The sequence below is a fragment of the Rhea pennata genome, chromosome 17 (genome assembly GCF_028389875.1).
Source record: "Rhea pennata isolate bPtePen1 chromosome 17, bPtePen1.pri, whole genome shotgun sequence".
Lineage (NCBI taxonomy): Eukaryota > Metazoa > Chordata > Aves > Rheiformes > Rheidae > Rhea > Rhea pennata.
In genome coordinates this window covers 4182179-4202827 of record NC_084679.1, presented here as the reverse complement: position 1 = coordinate 4202827, position 20649 = coordinate 4182179, and the positions used below count along the sequence as shown (strand labels likewise).

General features: G+C 37.5%; 1 protein-coding gene across 3 annotated transcripts; it reads right to left on the bottom strand.

Annotated features, from left to right (window-relative positions):
• Positions 1–151: 151 nt before the first annotated feature.
• On the bottom strand, positions 152–19944 carry ATP6V0A2 (ATPase H+ transporting V0 subunit a2). 3 transcript variants are annotated; one of them, XM_062589762.1, is made up of 20 exons: positions 19822–19944; positions 18443–18521; positions 17048–17145; positions 16037–16174; positions 15397–15497; positions 14487–14613; positions 13617–13699; positions 13160–13253; positions 12625–12837; positions 11889–12039; positions 10969–11108; positions 9844–10001; positions 8199–8289; positions 7769–7887; positions 7092–7302; positions 6379–6498; positions 5145–5264; positions 3900–4017; positions 2302–2473; positions 152–1392 (listed from the first exon to the last, which is right to left on the bottom strand). In XM_062589762.1, exons 1-20 carry the CDS (start codon positions 19903–19905, stop codon positions 1290–1292), a joined length of 2520 nt encoding a protein of 839 aa, XP_062445746.1. In that variant the 5' UTR covers positions 19906–19944; the 3' UTR covers positions 152–1289. The 3 variants fall into 3 exon arrangements, with proteins under 3 accessions (XP_062445746.1, XP_062445745.1, XP_062445747.1); XM_062589761.1 differs by having other exon boundaries at positions 19789–19943; XM_062589763.1 differs by lacking the exon at positions 19822–19944 and adding an exon at positions 18651–18679.
• Positions 19945–20649: the final 705 nt, after the last annotated feature.

The following is a 20649-nucleotide window of genomic DNA, read 5'->3' as shown; positions in this document are numbered from 1 at the left end:
AACGGCTCGGGGAGGCGCCGCGGCCGGCTCCGCTCCGCCCCGCGCGGCGGGGGAAGGGCCGAGCCGCCGGCCGAGGAGCCGCGGGGCCGGGCGGGGTGCGCGCGGGCCGCCGCCCTCCCTCGGGGCCCGGCTCACACAGACACCACGCGGCGGCGGGGCCCGCTCCAACGAGCGCGGGGAGATTTTTTTTTATTTGCAATTAGTACGAAACCGCAGCTGCTGTTAGGGCACAGGTGTTAAACATCATTTCGATATATACATATATATATATAAAAAAAAAAAAACATACAAAAGGCCCCATCCCATCCCCAACCCTATTCAGTAAAAACGCCTTTGGTTCAACATCAGAGAAACGGAGATCACTGTACGTCCTTACAGCCACACAGAAAATAAAGCCGATTCCTCACACAAACATTAAGCCCTGGAGCGGAAACTTGGTAAAATCGGGGCCCAGGCTCATACCTCCCGGCGCACGGTTCGATTCCGGTTTCGGAGACCTCGCCAGGACTCCCGTAGGCCGAGGCTGTTTCCCGGGGGCGTTTCCGCACTCGCAGAGGCACCGGGCAGCAGCTTGCTTCACAGAACGGGGCGCGCCGGAAAACGCGGCCCTACGGGCCCAAAAGGAGGGCTAATACTCCAAATCCCCACTTACCGTCCTGCCTCCTTCCATAAAACTGAATAGCACTGCAGCTTCTAAAATATTAAGTAATAATTCCAGGCAGAATTCAGAATAAAAAGTTAACATTTTTGATGCAGTTTTAAATATGGCCAAAAGAAAGCACATTGTGCATTGCTATATACAAGTTTATACTAAGTAACCTGCCTGGAATAAATACTGAGGATATACACTGGTTTTGTTGCATTGCTCAACTGCTTCCAAATGGCATCAGATGGTTACTTGCTTATAAGTATGGAATTACATGAGCTGCATCGAGTATTTAATATGATGACAAGTCTTTCAGGTAACTTAAAAGAATTCAAGAAAACAAACATCTTCTCAACAAGAAAATGCCTACGCTGGTTTTAGAAGAAGCAATAACAACATTTTTTTTTAAGAATAAAATTAATTTACAATATTAGTTTATCAAGAAAAATGTACATTTATATACTTTACAAGATGCTCCAGATCTGTTATGCACTTGTATGGGAGGTATATATTACACAATTATTTGGCTGCATTATAAGGCAATCAGTGAAAAAGATTTTGTCCTATGAGAAACCATTCATAGGTGAGATCCAGTTACATGATCATTTGCAGACAGTTCCAAACGTTTCTGACAGCAACCGAACTATGCCATATCATCTTTATTAAAATGTAAAGAAATGTGCTTAAAAGAGAAAGGTGTAAACTTGTATCCTCCACCAGTGTAAAATTTGTTCTGAAATTCCACCCTGAAATGAGACAAAAACAGAACCTACGTATCAATCCAAAACAACTGGATGTCAAGAGACAGAACTGTGCAACCCGAGAGGCTGAACAAGAGAACTCCTAACCCTGTCACTTACACTGTCTGTGCGGCTATGGGATCTCTCCAGCACAGACAGATGTGATGTTTCTCAAGAGACCCAAACAGATATTCTGCTACAAAGGCTCATTCCTCACTTCTGCCTCATGTATTAATTTGTTTTCAAGCTGGTTGCAGTTAACTGTTTTGCAAATTTACAGCATGGTGACAATAGTACTCTATAAGGTGTATACATCTACATCATGTTTTTATATACTAGATATTTGCCTTCCTTACACTGTAAATTTCATCAAGTTTCAGACTAAATAGTCACTGAATCCACTCACAAGCAGAACCCATGATATTAAGATTACGAGGTGACTAAAATACACAAGGGAGGGCAGCCTTATTTTAACAAATTTCTTCACTAATACAAATGTTCTATTGAGCCAAATGAATAAAATGGATTGGAGCCTTTCAATGATATAACCAGACCAAAATTTAAAAGATTTACCTATGTTACTAATATTCTGCATTATGGAAAGGCAAGATATTAAAAATCATTTATAGTTAACACCAAAATCAACTCTGAATGTGGTAGAAATCACTATACCTCATAAGCCAATGTAATATTTTACATTTCTGAAAATATTCCAGCAGAATAGAATATCAAATTCCACTAAGAGACCATTTATTTAATGTGAAAGTATTGAAATGTGAAAAAAGGGAGTATAAGGCTGTTAAATTTTACAGTTCTCTTCTGAAAATGCACCTAATATTTTGACAGAAAAATTCCTCTAAACAAGCCAGTATACCCTAAAATGAAATAATTAACAACTGAAGAGTTAAAACTTACCAGTGAAGTCGTACAGCATGGAGAAAAGCAGAAAGCCCCTCCATAACCAAAAGAATAAAAATTGTTAGCACAGCAAAAAATGCTAGAACAGGGACTAGCAGTAAAACACCGTATGTTGTATCTACGCGGAGACCCACTCTCATCACCATTTGCCACAGAACTTCTGATAACTCTATAAAAAAAAGTTTCCATAATTAGTTTTGATATTGCATACATTCATCCAGAAAGCTACTGTAACTGTGTATTCTAGTTTAAACAACCTTACAGGATCTGCTGAACAAGGGAATTATAAGCAAACATCTCTCAAAAAGAAAGAACTTTTGAGGACCACAAATGCTTGGAATACTAGGTTGGAAGGATCTCTGGATGCAGTCTGGTCCTACTCCCCCTGTACTCAAAGCAGAGCCAAATTCAAAGTTACATCGGGGCCTAAAGTTGCTTAGCACTTTGGTCAAATTTCTGAATAACTCCAAGAATGGAAATTCCACAACGTCTCCAGGCCTGTCCCAGTTTCCTTGATCACCCCTCACCATGAAGAATTTTTTCCTTGTATCTAATTGGAATTTCCCTTCCGGCAACCTGTGTCCACTGCCTCTAACATTACCTCCAAGAAGAATCTGGCTCCGTTTTCTCTGTGATCACTCATAGGTAGCTGTATAGGCTGAACAAACCCACCTCCCTCAACCTCTTCTCAGACATCACAGGCTCTGGTTTCCAACCATCCTTGGCCCCTTTCACTGCACTCACTCCATTCAGCCAGTGTCTTGCTTGTACTGGAGAGCTCCAAACTGGACATGCTCAGGATTCAGCCTGACAAATCTTGAATATAACTATATATTTATAACTATATATATATATAACTATATCTATATAGATAGATAGATATCACTTCCCCCAACCTGCTGGCTCTACTGGAGTGAATTCAGCCCAGAACGTAGTTGGCCTTCGTGGCCACAAGAGCACACTGATGACTCGCATGCAATTTCTTCCAAAAAGATCTTTTCGTAAAGTTGCTTTTTAGTCAGTCAGCCCCATCCTGGAGTGTTGCACAGTTGTGTGGAGTTATTATATATCCAGCACTCAATGAGCTGAGCCTACACAGCATTTTTACTTTTTTTTAATAGGTAGCACAAAACTGCCAAACAGGTTTGTCATGTGTAAGCCTCTTACTGGGATTTGAAACTACATATGTAGTTAATTTTTTTCAGGAAATACTTAACAGTATGTTTCACAACAGTTTAAAAATAAAATTTACTACAGGCAACAGCTTATACTATGACACTAAAACTTTAGCAAGTGCCTAAATGTTTTCCAAATTGGTCAATGGAAGATATAAAATCCTTCCATGAATCCTGATACTCCATTATGTGAGACAACACTGTCCTTAGAGAATCACCTCCATACAACCAGGAGTGATCAATGGTAAAAGTTACTAGCTTCCATACAGAAACCCTACAATTTCACAGCTTTAGTTTGTGGTCTTTCTATAGATCATGATTAGTTTAAACAGGAAATTTCTTTTTAAACTAATAAAAGGATGATTTCATAGCAGTATGATTTTAACTGGCATTAATGATCAGATAGATACAAAAACTTACGTGCATGAGCAAGACTTAGAGCCCAGAGTCTCAGATATGAGGCTGTATTTGAAATGCATCCTAGACAGTACTCAATGGTATGAATTGCTTGATTCATAAAAACATCTGCAAAATTAAACTAAAATATAAAAATACACTTTTATCCATCTAAACAACACAGTAGAGTATGAGAGAATAAAAACATTAATATGCAAATATTATACATACAAGAAAAAAATCTATTACATGGTAATACATTCATTTCATGGCAAGTAAAAAAATTCTGCTGTTTTATGTCCTTATTACAGAGATAAAACAAACAAAAAAATTAGATGTTTTAATTTTTCCTAATAGTTTTTCTGATATTTTGCTGGCAGATAAAAATAAATACAATTTATGTTTTCAACAGGAACATCTCATATTTGAAAAATACGAGTAGTAAAACGATCAGTTCTAAATTCCATACTATTGATGTCACAAGCTTACAATGATCATTTTTGCATCTTTTAAACCAAGATGATTAGTAATTTTAGTGATAGAAAAATAACTATTATTAATACTATAAACTCTAAAAATTACCTGTTGCTAACAAAGAATTCCAAAACCAATAGTGTTACTGTAAGTTCCAGCACTTATTTTCAATGCAACTATGACACATTTTATTTGAGCAACACAGTTGTTATACTTGGCACATTGGAAAACTGAAGCAATTTTTTATCTTTCAATTCATATAAAATCAGCAGAATTGGTCATCTGTAAAGATTTAGCCAAACTATACTGAAGCAAGAGCTTGGACTAAGAATGCAGCTCATGTCTCCCAGTCCCCACAGGCAACATGTGTTCTCACAAGATCTAACTTTTAGATACATGATTTTTCTCTAGATGAAAAAACAAGATTAAAGAACAGGAAGCTGTGTGGTCTTCTAGTCCTAATTTCAAAAATCCCTAAAACCACACACACACAAATACCCTGCTTCTTCAACTTAAGAGAAACTATAGCCTTATCTAAGTAAAGCATTCTTTCTGTTCTCCACCACGGATATATTGTGGTTTACTGTAACTATCTGAACTAATACATCAACTATAAGAAATAATATTAAATATAAATACATAAATTGCATTCAGTCATCAGAGTCTTCATAAAGATTCAGCAGACATTCCTGGGCACTTCCAGGGACTTAACATACAGATTATCTTCTTAATTTTCCACCTTTAATTTGCTTCTAAAGATACCCTAATTAGATCCTAAGTAAAAAAAAACATTACCTCCTCTCCACCCCCATCCCTGTGCCCACTGTCTGAAGGACTGCTTCCCTCTTCCACATCATTAGACCTCAGCAGAGAAAGTTCTTCTTCACTTTCTTTTCGAATCAGCTTGTAGCCACTCTGCACAAAATGAAAATACATCATGAACTAAATGAACTTCCCAGTATCAATTTTTAACTCTACAAGCTATAAGTAAATTTAAAGCGGGCACAGGAAAATAACACTCTCAAGGACAACAGGACCAGACAGCTAGAGGAACAAAGCATGGTTAGGAGCTACAGTGAAAAACTTTTCAGAAATATTTAGTTACAGGTATTGTTCCGTATGCAAGGCACTGCTGAATTCTTCTAGACTGTTTGAAACCGAACATTACTTCCCAACGCACTATCAATTATATATGCCATATGAGGGGACTGGCCCCTGAAACCAGAAATCCAATAGCAGAAGGCAGGAAGATTTTTGGGGATGGAAAAAGTGCACTAATGAACATAGGCTTATTCTTGCTACAGTTCTTTCTGCCTGGAACCAAAAGGGAAAGAAGAGAAAAGCTGCAGCTGGACCGTAAACCATAAAATGGTCATAATGCTTCCTAAGGAATAAGAGGCTTTTTCTTTTTTTTTTTTTTGGTTAAAAAAAAAAAAGGTAAAAATAAGAATGAATGGGAGGAGCGCCAGGTCAAGTAGCCACTGCCAAGATTGAGACGTACTGATCCAGAGGATACGTTTGCTTTAAAAAAAACAGAATGTAAATACGGAAAAGAAAGTAAGTAAGGAAAACATATAGAGATACCAAATTAGTGAAAAGTTTCAGAACTTCACTTTCAAGAACATAAATTAACATTAACTCATCTACAAATAATACTGCATCAAATAAATGGCCTGTTGAAACACTGACTATGAGAATTCTACGCGCCAATTCTGCCCAAGGATATTTGCACATTTTTCCTAGGCTTCACTAGCATTTCCAGCAGTGATAGTCTGCAAAGTGCCCAATATTATAAATATTCATGTAACTAGTCAAATGTGTAAGCGTTTGCAGGTGCTACCCTATAATTTGTAACGATGTTTTGGAAAGACTATTATACACAATCAGAAAAAAAGTTAAATACATTTGATAAAGATATTTCTTTAAAAAATTCCCTCATTCCTTTTTTTTTTTTTTTTTTTTTTTTGCCAATAAAACATCACTGTCATCTAAAAAGGAGATGTATAAATAAATGTCACTCAGTACTTACCCTGTACCTTCCAATGCCTTGGCCTCCATTGTGTAACCAATATAAATAAAGTGGTTTTCCAAAAAGCATTACAGGAACAGAAAGTAAAGCAAGACTAAGTAAAAACTTCTGTAAAACAACCTGTTTGTGAGTGGAAAATACAAAGAAAACGAGGTCAGACCACCAAATCAACAGTTAAAAAAAACATCCCCATGTCCCTTCAAAGTCTATATGAGCATAAGAAAAATGCTAGTGATTTCAGCGGCAGTTAGGAATGTACTCAAAGTTCAACATGCACGTAATTATTTTACTTAATTGGGACTTTAAATGGGATTATTGACATCCGGCATCTTCAGGACTCGGTTCTAGATTAGGGCACTACTGACAGTCAGTTTAATATAATTATTTATAGTACACAGGAGAACATCAAAAAAACTACAAGAATATGACACTGTTCGCTAGCCTTAATTTGAAAGCCGAAATCTGTCAAACCAGTCCTAGTAAAAACTCAGAGATTTTGTTCTAGAAATGTATGTTCTCATGAATCACTACATGAAATATTACAGTCGAAGCATAAAATTATTATTAATCATAATATTTGTTCAGTTTTCCCTTGATCTCATACATTCCCCTTCCTAAGACACTACACTCAGCCATCAGCTTGTCGTTAATAATAAAGTATTATCTGCACAGGGAATACAGAATCTGCTGAAGCTTGTTACAACACTACTAACCTGTCCAGTATAAAACACCTCCGTTTCACTCCCAGGAAATAGGAACATGTTAATAAACTGAATCAGAATGCTAGGAGCTGATGTGGAGTCCTCTGCAGAGTAAGCTAACCACTTAAAGAAGATCATAAACACAAGGTAGCCAAAAATGCACATCATGAATAGAAGTTCAGGAATAAAAACCAAGTAAATATTATACTTCTTCTTGAAATGTCTAAAAGAAAAATGAGGGGAAAAAATAATGAAAAACAAGCTTCACAAAGCAGCATCAAGGTAAATACAGGACTCAAATATTTAAGGTATTTAGATGATTTCAATAAAACAGAACAGTGTCCAGCACTTTTAAAACAGCAAGACTGAAATTAGAAACCAGAATGGATTCCTTCATATTCAGAGAAATTTTAATCAGATATTTCAGTGGAAATCAAGGCCATTTAGCACCATAGTGAAACAAAATCTTTTATTAATAAATAGCTGCAGATTATTTGGCTTAACACTGACCCATCTCCCTATTTACAGGAAGGAAGCTCTCTCCATTACCATCTTTTTTAAGAAAAACTTTTGTAATTACTATTGATTTTTTTTAAATTGTTCTAGTTTCTCATACCAGATTAACTATTATTCAGAAAGGGTTGACACAAATTATAATGTTATTATCTTACTTTTTTTTTTGTACTTACAAGTGGTTAAAGACCCCCAGTACAACTCCAAATGTCATGTGAGTCACTCCAAAAATCACAGACATTTTCATTTTGAAAGAATTTAGAAAACTGAGACGGTTGCTTGCCAAATTCCAGATCTGAAGAAGAAAAAGACAAAACAGGCAATTCAGAAAAGCACAGTACAAGGAATAAGACAGTATCCTTTCTCTATTAGGAGGCCAGAATTCTCCTTGGATATCAAATGAAATTGAGTTTTGAGAAATGAGTTTAATCTTTCTTTGACTTGTTAAGGGACAAGCTTTTTTTGAATAGGGAAAGAAGAAGCAGACGTGTATTTGTCATAGTATGCATGACTTCATAAACCACATACTAAAATCTAAATTACAGATAAGTGATCATCATAAACAGATAACTTAAAAAAACAAAAACAGGAAAAAAAACAACTAACCGGATCAATACCAAAGGGATAAGCTCCATTGTACACACCAGTAACATTTGGATCCAATGTTAAAAATTGGTTAGACTTCAGATCTTCAAGACTGCAAGAAAAAACACATCAACTATGAAAATGCTTAAACAAAGTGACAACATACACTTTCACTTCTGCAGGATGCTACTTCTGCTTTCCTTTGTAAGAAAAATTAAAATGACTAGGTCATCTAAGGTCAGACTTTGAGAAAAGAATAAAAGGATTTCTAAGCACCAAAGAGGTAGGTACTAAAAAGAGTAACAAAAAATATATAGACATTCACAATCTGGGCTTACTTTGCACTAGTGACTTTGAAAGGAAAGTGTTTAGATTTCATTCACTATTCCCCTTGAGCACAAAGTTCTATTTAAAAAGCTCATAATTTGCTTTGCGCAGCTGAAGTTTTTTTTCATTTGGATAAGTTTCTACTATAACTTCAAATACCATTTCATTAACACTGTGCTCTTAAACTTTTCACATTTGAACCAAAGTCAGTATTTTTCATTCTACTGTTTTAAACCACTTCCTATTTTTGAGATGAAATGAAACAAGCTGTAAACATTTAAATACCAAACCTCTATGAAACCTTAAAATAACAAGGTTATCCAATTTAGTGAAGAAATAGGTTTGACAATTCTCAGAGTTTTTTTTTGTTTGTTTTTTATAAACTGCACAGCAGTATAGCTGTAAAAAGCACTTAAAAATAAAAGTGCAGCGTGACAGTAAACAACCTGATCTAACCTCTGGCTGGAACTTGGTTACTTTGAGAAGACTGGATTTCAATACATTTTCAAAAACTTCTCCTGAGAGATAGAGTCATTGCAGACAAACTAGAACCATTAGCCTAAAGACACACACTAACAAAGGAGGCAGTGTACTCTTTATAAGCAAAAAAGATACTCCACAAGACAGAGTCCTATCTCTTTATGTTAGGTTTTTATAATATATAATATGACTGACTGCAAACTCCACGTCGTAACAACTGCCATTGTGAAATCACAAAAAGAAACATATGAGGAGGCTTAAAGACTGAATATACCCTAGAAATTATACTTCAAAGTTAGCTACATGTGAATTTTTATTATCAATAAAAAGATACTGTGCCAGCTGCAATTTTTCCATCACCAAAATTTATTAGATAATACATAACAATAGAACATTGCAACAGCATGCATTCAAGGAAGAGACGGATTGTCTTCTATACCTAATGATAAAATCCTAGAAAATGGGCCAGCTGGTTGAGCTCATGACCCAAATATAAACCAGTAAGGCAGCGCTGATAAATAAGATATTAACCTGATTGACTGGATTAAATACAATCAATTCTAGCAGTGGTTTTGAATGAAATTGTCTTCTCCACAGAGTTCCTAATTTAGGAAAATAAGCAAATTGATTTTGTTTTTAAATAGACTGTTACTGCCTTCTTTATTTTAACTGTAGGTGTATCAATTAGCCCTAAGCTAGCAGGTGCTAGTGGGCTAATCAACACAATTCAGTAGATTTAACTACATTTACTTACCACACTCAATAAAGGATAGCTAAAATGGGTTTTGCAAAAGAGTTAAAACTGTTCCAGGAAGTACATTTCTTTAAATGGTATAGCAAACAGAGATATACTACTCACCGCCAAACCTTTTGTTCAAACATTGCTGACACATTCCATCCAGAACCAAATATATTTAATGACTTTGAGAAACAGTCATTGTAGATCAAGCCAGTGTATACAGAAAACAGACCCATCAACAAAATAACGTATCGGCCTTCAAAAAATGTTTTCATTATCTATAGATGTTTAAAAGAGAAAGCTGTGTCAATGATTATTACCTACACGTTTCTTAAAAAAGCACATTTTTTGGCCATACAAAAGCTTCTAAAAATTTAAAATTCTTGTCATCAGTCATTAAGGAATATGAAGAAACCTAAGGCTAACCAAAATGGAACACAGAGTTTGGCATTACGTATGTGAATATAGAGTTTGCAAACGGCAGTCACTAAATGGGTGAGATTCATCTCTCCACGTTCATAGCTTTATGTCAAGCGATTTAAATGTAAAGTCTGCATTGGAAAATAGAGCTAAGAACAAGAAATGTATTTTGAACAATAGCTTTAGTTTAAATTGAATGCAGAGATTGAAAGTCCCCATGCAAGCTCCCAGAATGCAAACTGAGACTATTCTGCTACTAAAAAGTAGTCTTTGTAAGTCGGATTTCCTCCCCAAGACTGGTTTTCAAGGTAGTCATTTGCAGCCATGCTTAATTAAATATAATTCTAATGATAGATGCAGGCCTTCCTGCATTCAAGCCCATACCATAATAAAACAGTTAAATCAATTTCAAACTACAACTCCTTTTCAGAAAAAATAAAAAGAAATGGAATTTTAAAAATGATTTTGTCCTCAAGTCAGTCACAGTAACCACATTAAGTAAAACAGACAAATCAAGAAGTAGGCCTAGCAGAAGGAAAGGTAAGTCTACCAATATTAATGAATTTTTGCCAGTCTTTCATTCCAGCTTAATTACTTTAGCCTCTTCAAATAAAAATATAAATAATTTGTTAAAGATACTACATTCCTCTTGAAATGGAGTATGTGAACTTAAGACAGAGGAAATCCTGAGACAAAAAAAAAGAAAAAAGAAAAAAAGAAAAATCCAATACATGCAAAAAGAGTAACAGTTTCCAGAAATATAGTGACTGTTTAGTTAAAGTTATGTTACTGGATGGGAGTAAAGTTATTTGTAATTCCTTTTACCTCATCTTGTGATCTTTGTAATCGAGGGTGGTTTTCATACAGTATTGTCAGGAGTGCAAAGATGAACATTAGTAGACCATGACCAAAGTCTCCAAACATAACAGCAAACAGGAAAGGAAAAGTGATGATGGTATACAGAGCTGCAATGGCAACATAACAGATTTCAGGCATATAGCACAACAGATGATGTTGCTATCTGAACTTTGCCTAAGCAATTTAACTGTCTTAAACTCTCAGTCACTCCAGAATAAATTTGTTCAGTTTTACAGTTTGAAAGACTTTTCACGCCCTGCTAACAAGTGCGCTATAAATTTCACTTGCTTTAAATCTTGCTTATGTAATCCACTAGTAATGACAATGCCACAGCTGAGCATTAATTGACAATTCTGAGGATAGAAAAAAAGAGCCCAGAAAAAAAAAAAAAAACTCAGTTCTTTCCCTACAATGATTTTGGCTCTGTGCTATAACTTATATTCTCCTATATAGGATGACACGACACTGTCATAGTCAAAGTAGCTACAGAAACAAATAAGGACATTAAACTAGCAAGGCTATACAACAAGTTGAATTTTCTTTTTCAGGTGACAAGCTCCATACTTCAGTAAGATCAATAACCACTACCAAAGTTTTTTTTATTTTCCAAAATACCTTTTCAAAGAAAAGCATATAAAGGAACCTTACATAGCTATTACTGATATTTTTAAACGCTGAAATAGTTCTAAAACAAATCCCATCTTACTGCTAGGAACACCATTTGTACTGTTGATGAGCTATGGAAATTTAAAAACAGCTACTCATAAGCAGTATGGGTGTCAACATTTTCTTTGGTTAGAGTCCGGTTCAGCAAGGTATTTAAATTCACAGCCTTCTATCAAGTCAAGCATGAATGGCTCATATAGTTCATCTGTCATAGGACCAACCTGGATTAACCTCCCCATAGTTTCCAACTCCATATGCATCAACGATATTTTGGAACCCTGAGGTGAATTTGTTGGTACGTATCAAAGTGGGAGGAGTTTGTGTTGTCGGGATGGTGTTCATGAATGAAGAAATCGTAGCTCCACTCTTCCTCTAATTACAGACAGAAAGGGAATAAATATTTATATGAAAATTCAGTTGATGTGTAATCTGATTAAAGTGAAAATATTTCACTTTATCAACAGTTTCACTGACCCTAAAACACCTCAAAGTAAACCTCAAGTTTAACATTTATCACTTTGTCTCTTCTTTAGAAAACAAAAAAATTGTTACTGTTACTCTATTTAATCTAATCTTTACATTATATGAAATACCAAATGAAAACCATTAGTCAATATTATAAAACAAAGATTCACTACTTGAAATTCCCTCTTAAAAAACAAAAAGACTGAGTGGCATTCAATGAAAGTAACACAAGGAAATCAGCACCTTCTACTTGACTGCAAACAGCACTGTCAGTCCCTACAGACTTGGGTCCAACACAGCAGTTCCTATTCAAGAAACTCCCCATCAACACTAAAGGCTATGTTTATAGAGAAATTGTTTCATATGAGTCCACAGAGACCTGGATCTTGCTTTTATCTTACTTTAAATAATTATTTTCTTTCCTTATTTGTATCTGGTTCAGGACTTTTTTTTAAAAAAAAAAAACATTAGTGAGTATCCCAGCTGACTTACTGATCCTTCCTCCAGTGCATGGCGCAAGTTTTGCAGGTCAGCCACTGGACACCAAACCTCAGCAATTAAACATTTATTTGTGACATCAAAACTGCACAGGTTGAGTACGTGATAAATGGCTTTCATCTTCTTCACTTGGATAACCCATGTATAGATGGATTCAGATGCTTTACATAATACTTGGCGTAAGTAATCCTCAGTTTTATGCAGTACCTTTGTGCAAGGAAAAAAAAATATTTTATTCAAAATGTAGCATAGTTCATCTTAACCACAGCAAAAGCACTTAATATTTGTCCAGTAGTGGGTCACATTTGTAGGGGGCCACACTAATCACTGCCTAAAGAAGGCAACACAAGTGTACTCGAGTTTAATAAACAGGTGCAACATGAGAACAGGGATATGTACATAGTCAAGTTCAACTCCAAAGCTGTATGTATTTTAGAAGCACGTTAATGTATTTAATAGTATGATACATTAAGCAATTTTCTGTAGTGCAGTAAAAGCAACAAAGGAGATACTATTGGAATTTACTCACAGTATGAAGATCCTGAATACGAACATTTAGTCCTTCAACAACTGCTGTGCGCTCCTCTGTTGTATTTGGATAGGGATAGACATGACAGTGATAGCTACAGAAATATCGAAGTTTGTATTAAACAATCAAATTACTAAAACAAACAAGACAGACAACACTCCATGCCCTAGTCAAATTTGCCACACATCATCTAATAACCATGGAACAGATCCAATTGAGAGAGTCACTGTTCTGCCTGTACCTAATAAGGACTGCAGATAAAATGACTCATGCATTTGTATTTGTACATTACATAATTACAAGGCAAGATGCAACTGAGGGGAGGAAAAAAAATATTTTAACTTGAAAAACTTCGTTTGAAATCAACATTTCGAGGGAAGGGGAGTTGGGCAGAAATAATCAAACAAGAACAGAACCCAGGTATAAAGAAAATTAGTACATTAGTCTTACTTCTTACCAATCACATATCTTCTTAACTTTCTGGCCAATTTGTTCACCCCAATAGGACACTAAAAACACAAACCATTTTGTGGTTTCACCCTAAAAAAAGAAAAAGTTAAGTCAATCTTTGTTTTTAACTGACTTATAACTCCACTACACCAAAATTATGCAGTAAAATAAAAAAATTGAGTAATTACAGAAAACACCATTAATAGCATTAACCTTCCACAATTTCAAAGATGATCAAAAAATAAAATATACCAACACCTCTTTTTTTTTTTTTTTTGCATATTGGAAAAAAAACATAAAAAGTTCTCAGAGAAAACAAAAGATTATATTTTATCATCTCGGAAATACTAGTAATGAAAGAGATGTTGAAAAATTAAAGTGCTACAGATGAATGCAAAATCTAAATACAAAGGACAGATGGATTAAGCAGCCCTAACTGCTGGTTTACAAAGTCAATTTTATAAGTTCAGAGAAAAATCTTCATGGAGGATCCACTCCATTCCAGACATTTGCTCCTTAACTACTCAATGAACAAATAAAATTACTATTAAAAGGCATGGCACTGTACAGACCTAGTTAATAAATATCCAAACAGTCATTTATGCCATGTATTTTGATCAATGTTGCTGATCATAAAGTCATTACTACTCCACAAGAAAGTTCTGCACTCATCAAGCTGAACCATGAAAACTTAATTACTACTCCTATAGTTCTGAAGGAAAAGAAACACTAATTTTAAAGTCTTTGAAGTTTTCATATGCAAAAGAGACTTCCCTCTGGGGTTCCTTGCAGACTTGACCAGGTATTTTTCCAAGTTACATAAAGAGTACTAGTATTAATGTTGACTGATAAACTGATAGTTACAATGTTTACTCACTGTATCTGGGTCTTCCAGACATTCATCCAGCTCCGCACATGTAAGAATAGTATATCCTTTACAGACTCTCCACAACATTTTTTCAAATGCTTCAATTTTTGCTCGGTGAACTAAACCAGATATGAACCTACGGAAAAAGAAAAAATTGAAGAATAAGCCAAAATCCACAAGTTAAAACCTAAGACTACATTATCACTAAGGATCACTCAGTCACCGTAATTTATCATCTGCATCTCTAGAGAAAGAAGCATCACTCCAAGCTGGAACTTATTGGTATATAAAATCCAGACAACAATTTCTACTTAGAAAACAAAATCAACTGTAGACCTGAGCACACAACTAGAATTACACTCGACATCAATTCTTTTTGGGGTAGTAAGGTTATTAGCAGACTTTTTTTTTTTTTTTTTTTTTTTTGAAAAGATACTTTCCCATAATGGCATTCAGAAGAGCAGTACACATAGATCGTTTTAAGGGCACATAGGCAATATTATTAACAATGTTAAATTTATAATTCACATGCCACTGCCAGGTGATTAAAACACTGAGTTTATTTTTGAAAGTACAGACTGAACAGTAGTACAGAGTAGCTGTTTAGAGCAAGGACACAAATACATGTGCTTTGTTTCATGAAAGTTTAGTTACAGTCTTTTTGGTGCAGTTCTACTCATTCCTTAACGTTTACCAAAAAAAAAAAAAAAAAAAAAAAAAAAAAACACTAGTTTTGTCACAAAGATGCATTTGGACAAGATTTTCAGCCAATATAAAATGCTTTAGGTCATCTGAAATCACTAGAGTCACATCATATCCTACCTCTTGAAGAGAGAGTCCATTATTTACAGCAACTCACAAGTACTTTTGAAACTGCAAACCATGTCAACTTGCCATGCCCAGATCCAACCATACCTACCCCAGCTTGGCACCCAGTCTGTGCATACAGTTGTAATCCACTAAAGGCTCATTTTCCACAGATGGGAATTCTTCATAATTTGCAGGTAAACAGGATTCATACTAGCAAATGAAAAAAAGAACATCTTAATAATTTCTCCTCTCTAGGATAATAAATGAATTAAAATACTCATTTTTTTTCTAAAAATTAACTAATTATTTCAAAAAAAATACAGAAGCATGTCCTGTGTACAATTCAGAGAAAAGGGAAAGTTTGAGAGTGTACCACTCTCAGCAACTATACATACAAGCCAGAGAGCTTGCAAAAGCTATATGGTAAATTTCTCAGCACAGTTTGTGCATGAAAATGACAAAAATCATTCCTTCATTAAATGAGTCAACAGAGAAATTAAAATTCGTTAGTTCAGAGCTATATTTTTATATATATACACACATATATACAGACACACATACATACAGCCTAGCACAAGAGACTGTCAGATTGCTAGCCAGGATCTCTTGGCATTAAGTACAAATAATAATGAATAAGGTAAAGTGCTGTAAAATCCCACACCAAACCATGCACTTAAGTAGAACACTAACAATACACAACAAGAATGTGACATAAGAACATAATCCTAATCATACAGCATAAGCAATACCTCAGCTGTTCTCCTGACAAAGGTTTGCGTGACTTCCAACATACATGTGTATTCCGTCAGTTCAAGCAGGTTTTTCCTCAACTTTTCTTTGTTTTTATTTACTTCTCTCAATTCTGTCTCCAGTTTCTGCAACTGTTCCTAAGACACGGAAAAAAAAATGGCACAGAATCAGTGACACTGCACTGAAAATGGGAAGAGAATGAATTTTAAGCACAAGTTAATTTGCCTCAGCAATGGAAAAAATTCCCGCTTAATTAACTTAAGCACCGCTGGTTTGATCCCTCAGTCTGCCAAAGACTGCTTTGTATTTAGTAAACTTGATCCTCCACTGGCATCCATGAAATCTGCTGTTCTGATCCTAATCTGCATCTGAGCTAAGTAAAATAAACTTGGAATTAAAATTTGGAATAGCATAGGATGCAAAACACAATTACTATTGAGAGAAATACAACAAAATAGAGCGTATTTCAAAACTATATTTGCCTTTTACAATCTTCTACTTCTAAAGCAGTATCAGAAAAGCACTCAGACAAATCTTAACAAAATAGCACCATGTTTTGCTATGCAACCAGCACTGGAACCTGCAGAACCCTGGGCATGTAAGGGCACCCAGGAAAATTTTGGATGCAGAAAAACAGTCCTGGGTAAATTCCAAAGCAACCAACATAGCTGAAGAGGCCTACACCTATAAATAACAACTTGCCTGGAACAGCCTAATATGTCAACCTATCAAAACAAAACAGATGACTACAAACTACATGAGTTAGCTTTGTGCCTTCAGAGGGATTTTGTGTCAATAACAAATGCTCACTGCAGTCTTTGAAATAACACTAGCAGAAATTAAAAAAAAAAAAAAAAAAAAAAAGACAAAAAGAAAGCAAAGGGTTTTTTTCCCCTCCTCCTCCAAGCCCCATATAAATTAAATCATAAATGATAATAAGTGATTAAGTTTGAAATAAATTTCCAAAATCTAGTGCTACATTTTTGGCATCTCTTGTGTCAAAAAGTTACCTGGATTTCTAAAATGTGTTTCAGCAAGGGGGCAGGAGGAGCAACATCTCCTTCAGGGAGAGGAATATCTGCCTTCTTAATTTCTTGTACTAAATATCCTAGAGTAAAAATAAAAATAGATTTAGAGAGGAAACTGCATTGCATTATACCTCCTAGAATGGTGCACATTTGACCTTCAGATGTTAGTAAGGCTACTGAGCACACTGCAGCATCAGGCCCACCTATATTTATTTATTTTGACAACAATACATACTTAGTCTTCAAAATGAAGAAAAGAGAATGGGGAAAAAAAGTAGTCCTCCAGAGGGAGAAAAAAAAAGGGGGGGGGGGCTTATAGCATGCTAGGAATACAATGTTAAGAACATTTTTGTCTTGGAAGTTGGAAGATATAAGATATTTTCAAAGTTCTCTGACTAAAATTTTCCAACCATAGGTATTTTAAGAAGCTTTAAACATTTCATAGTATCTCTTTGTTGCCGCAAGATGCTACTTTCTGCTAATCATGCCACCTGGCAAAAACTGACATTCTGCTCATTGACCCATGCTTGAAATAAAAAGCGTTCAAACAAGGAACCCTGTCAAGTAACCCTGACAACAAATGCAACTCACACTGAGCAATGAGATTGCTGAGATAGCTCCTGGGATGGTTTGGCATGACCAGCACATGCCTCTCACAAGAGATTCCAATAAAGAGACTCTTTCTACAGTAACTTTTCCTGCAGTCACACAAAGGTAATCTACATCTCGATTTCAATGCTCTACATACTATTCATCTATTAATAAACTACTGTGCGAATACAATTATGAATAACTTCCTGAGTTCAGCATTAACAGTGTTGAGTTAAATAACATAGAAAATAGGGCTCTTCTTATAACTAAAGGAATACTCAGAGTAAAAGTTCCATTCTCCCAACTGAGCTTTAAGCAGTGAATATTGAAACGTTTACCAGCAACACATTAGTTACTTCTCTTCAGCTCTGAGCTTTTTAAAAAAAAATCATATTTAAACAACTACATGTTGTACTATAAGTATATTTTACAGCTCATGAAAATGAGAAACTGATTAAGTGATACATTGAAAAACCACACAACATATTAGTGTAGATTAAGGAATATATTGTTATATTCTGACTCAATTCAGTGCTACAGTCAAAGTAGCGATTTCTGACTCTCAAAAATCTAAACTCAAAGTTGACTTAAATATGTATATGTGTGTATGCATTTTCACATATGTGAAAATTTTGGAAGATTCTACAACACTCAGACCCTACAACACTGGGAAAAAACAAAAAAAAACAAACAAAAAAAAACACACCTGAAACCTAGTTGCACTCAATGACGCAAACTTTAATAGTGCCACAGATGAGAAATGGCAGACACGTAAGTAAAACTCACCAAGTATTCTTTCCATCTCTTCACACTTCTTTACTTCATTCACAAATTTTCTCTGAAATACACTTACATTTGGGTTGAGCTGGAGGAGAGAACAAAATATTTATTAGGTATTCAAAACAACAGCTAACCCTACGGAACATGGCTGTTTCAGTGATTTCATGAAAATGTACATATCATACACAGCAATACTTGACTTAAACCAGTCTACCTCCACATGGAAGATCAAAAGCTTGGAGTATTTGTTTCAAAAAGATGTCTCTCTGTGCTTTTCAGCAAGAAAGCTATAAAAATACAAAAATAAAGGATGAAAATATCTTTGAAGAGCAAGGTTTTACTAGAGCAGAATAATCAATGCCTTTTGCCTTTTTTACTCAAATACAGAAATAACTAGGTCTTCTACAGAAATCACTCCTGATCTTATTTCCATAGTTTTGGAATAGTGCTTAAGACTTCAAATTCACAAACCCAAGTAATTTTTGCTATTGATTTCCAGAGAATCTATTTGAAAAGATACTTGTAAAAGAATCTTTTTTTTAAAAAACACACTTTCCTCATGTTATGACTGTGCAGTGGCTCTGGCTATGTATTTTGCTTTAAGATCAGAATTAGTAATGCATCACTTTTGCAATAAAATGGCATGTCAGATACCTCAAATGGCATCAGTTGCCTTTAAATGCAACACCCACGTAAGTACTCTTACAGACTTATCTCCTCCTCCCTGCCATACCTGCTAACCAGTCGACAATTTAAGTTTCTCCAGCTTTCTTCCCAAAGATTTTGCAACCTACGTTTCTGAAGAACACTTCGAAGAAATTCCAAAGTCTCAGTCACCCATCAAGAATTGTATAACGACGAGACAAAGCAGAAAGTTAATTATTACTCAGCCCATTCTACAGCAGTCAGGCCCTCGGTTTCCTCTGAGGGGAACTGCATCCTCCAGGAGCAGACATATTTTACAAGCTGGTGGGAGGTGGCATGAAAGAAGTAAGACAGCGGAACAGCTGAGATGTTTCTGTTAATCTACCAGCAGGGTGGGCATATCTACTAACCGAGCACACAGAGTGAGACTAAAGGGTGGCTCCAGGTGGGCAATGGGTTCTCCCACTGGATCCTTATGTCAAATAAATATATAAGTAAATAAATGCCAACCCTGGAAGTTTGGGCAGCCGCCCCCGAAGCACCTTCCCGCGCCGTCCCAGGGGGGCTGGCGCAGGCCCCGGCCTAGGTCTGCCGGGGGAGAAGGCGCTGGCGGCCGCCAGCGGCGCCGGAGGGAAGCCGCGGCCCTCGGCCCCGCGAAGCGCTTCGCCCCCGTCTCCCCTCAGGGAGCCGCCGGCCCCGGTACTCACGTCGCGGAACTCGGCCAGGCCGCGCTCGCCCACCTCGCTGAGGCACTCGTAGGCCGAGCCGCTCTGGAGGAAGAGCTGCGCCAGGCACATGGCCTCGCCGCGGAACAGCGAGCCCATGGCGGGCGCGGGGCGCCGCGGAGGGGCCGCGGCCGCCGCTGCGCGCCCGTGGCGGAGCCGCCGCCGCCCCGCCCCGCCCCGCGCGCCGGCAGCGCGGCCAGCTACTTCCGGCGGCGGGCGGCCGAGCGGCGGCGAGCGCGGAGTGCCGCGCCGGGGCGGGGGCCGAGCGGCGGCGCGCGCAGGGAAAGGGGCGGGCGGAGGCCGCGGGCGCTCAGCGCACGCCCCGCCTCCGCCGGGGGAGGGGGGCCGCGGGCTGACGGCGCCGCGGAGCGCTGGCCCGCAGCCTCCGGCCTCAACCCGGGGCGCCAAGGGGGCGGGAGGGCTCAGCCCCACGGAGCTAACACAGCTCCGGGCCGCGAAGGCAGCGCCGGGGCTCGGCCGCGGAGCCCGCGAAGGCTGCGCGCTGCCTTGTCCGCGGCAAGCGCGGCGAACCCGCAGCTCTGCCCCGCCGTGAGCGGCCGCGGCGACTCGCCGCTGCCAGCGCCCGGCTGACACGCGGCTTGGGGCGTGGAGCTGTACAGCTCCGTGCGCAGCTGAAACGCGGCTTGGATGGTAGTTGAAGAGCATCCAAAGGCTGATGAGCTCCACGCCCCGGAACAGCGTATCCACAGCTCCTCCAGAGGAGCGTCGTTCCCCTCACAGGGTAACCCCAGAAAAACTGCACAGCAGACGGGACACCGGCAGCCGTAGATTCAGCACTGACCACATGGAAGCCTGTCACACGAAAGGATTTAGAAGAGAAAG

What these genes read in the sequence shown, in the direction of transcription:
- ATP6V0A2 (XM_062589761.1), bottom strand. Translation starts at nt 19,905, where the DNA reads ATGGGCTCGCTGTTCCGCGGCGAGGCCATGTGCCTGGCGCAGCTCTTC. An exon ending in AGACTGGGTGCCAAGCTGGG is followed by an intron (nt 14,614 to 15,396) that starts GTAGGTATGGTT and finishes CTTTTTCCGTAG; the next exon opens with GTTCATATCTGGTTTAGTTC. An exon ending in TTTGAACAAAAGGTTTGGCG is followed by an intron (nt 8,290 to 9,843) that starts GTGAGTAGTATA and finishes TTTTTCTTGCAG; the next exon opens with TCTTGAAGATCTGAAGTCTA.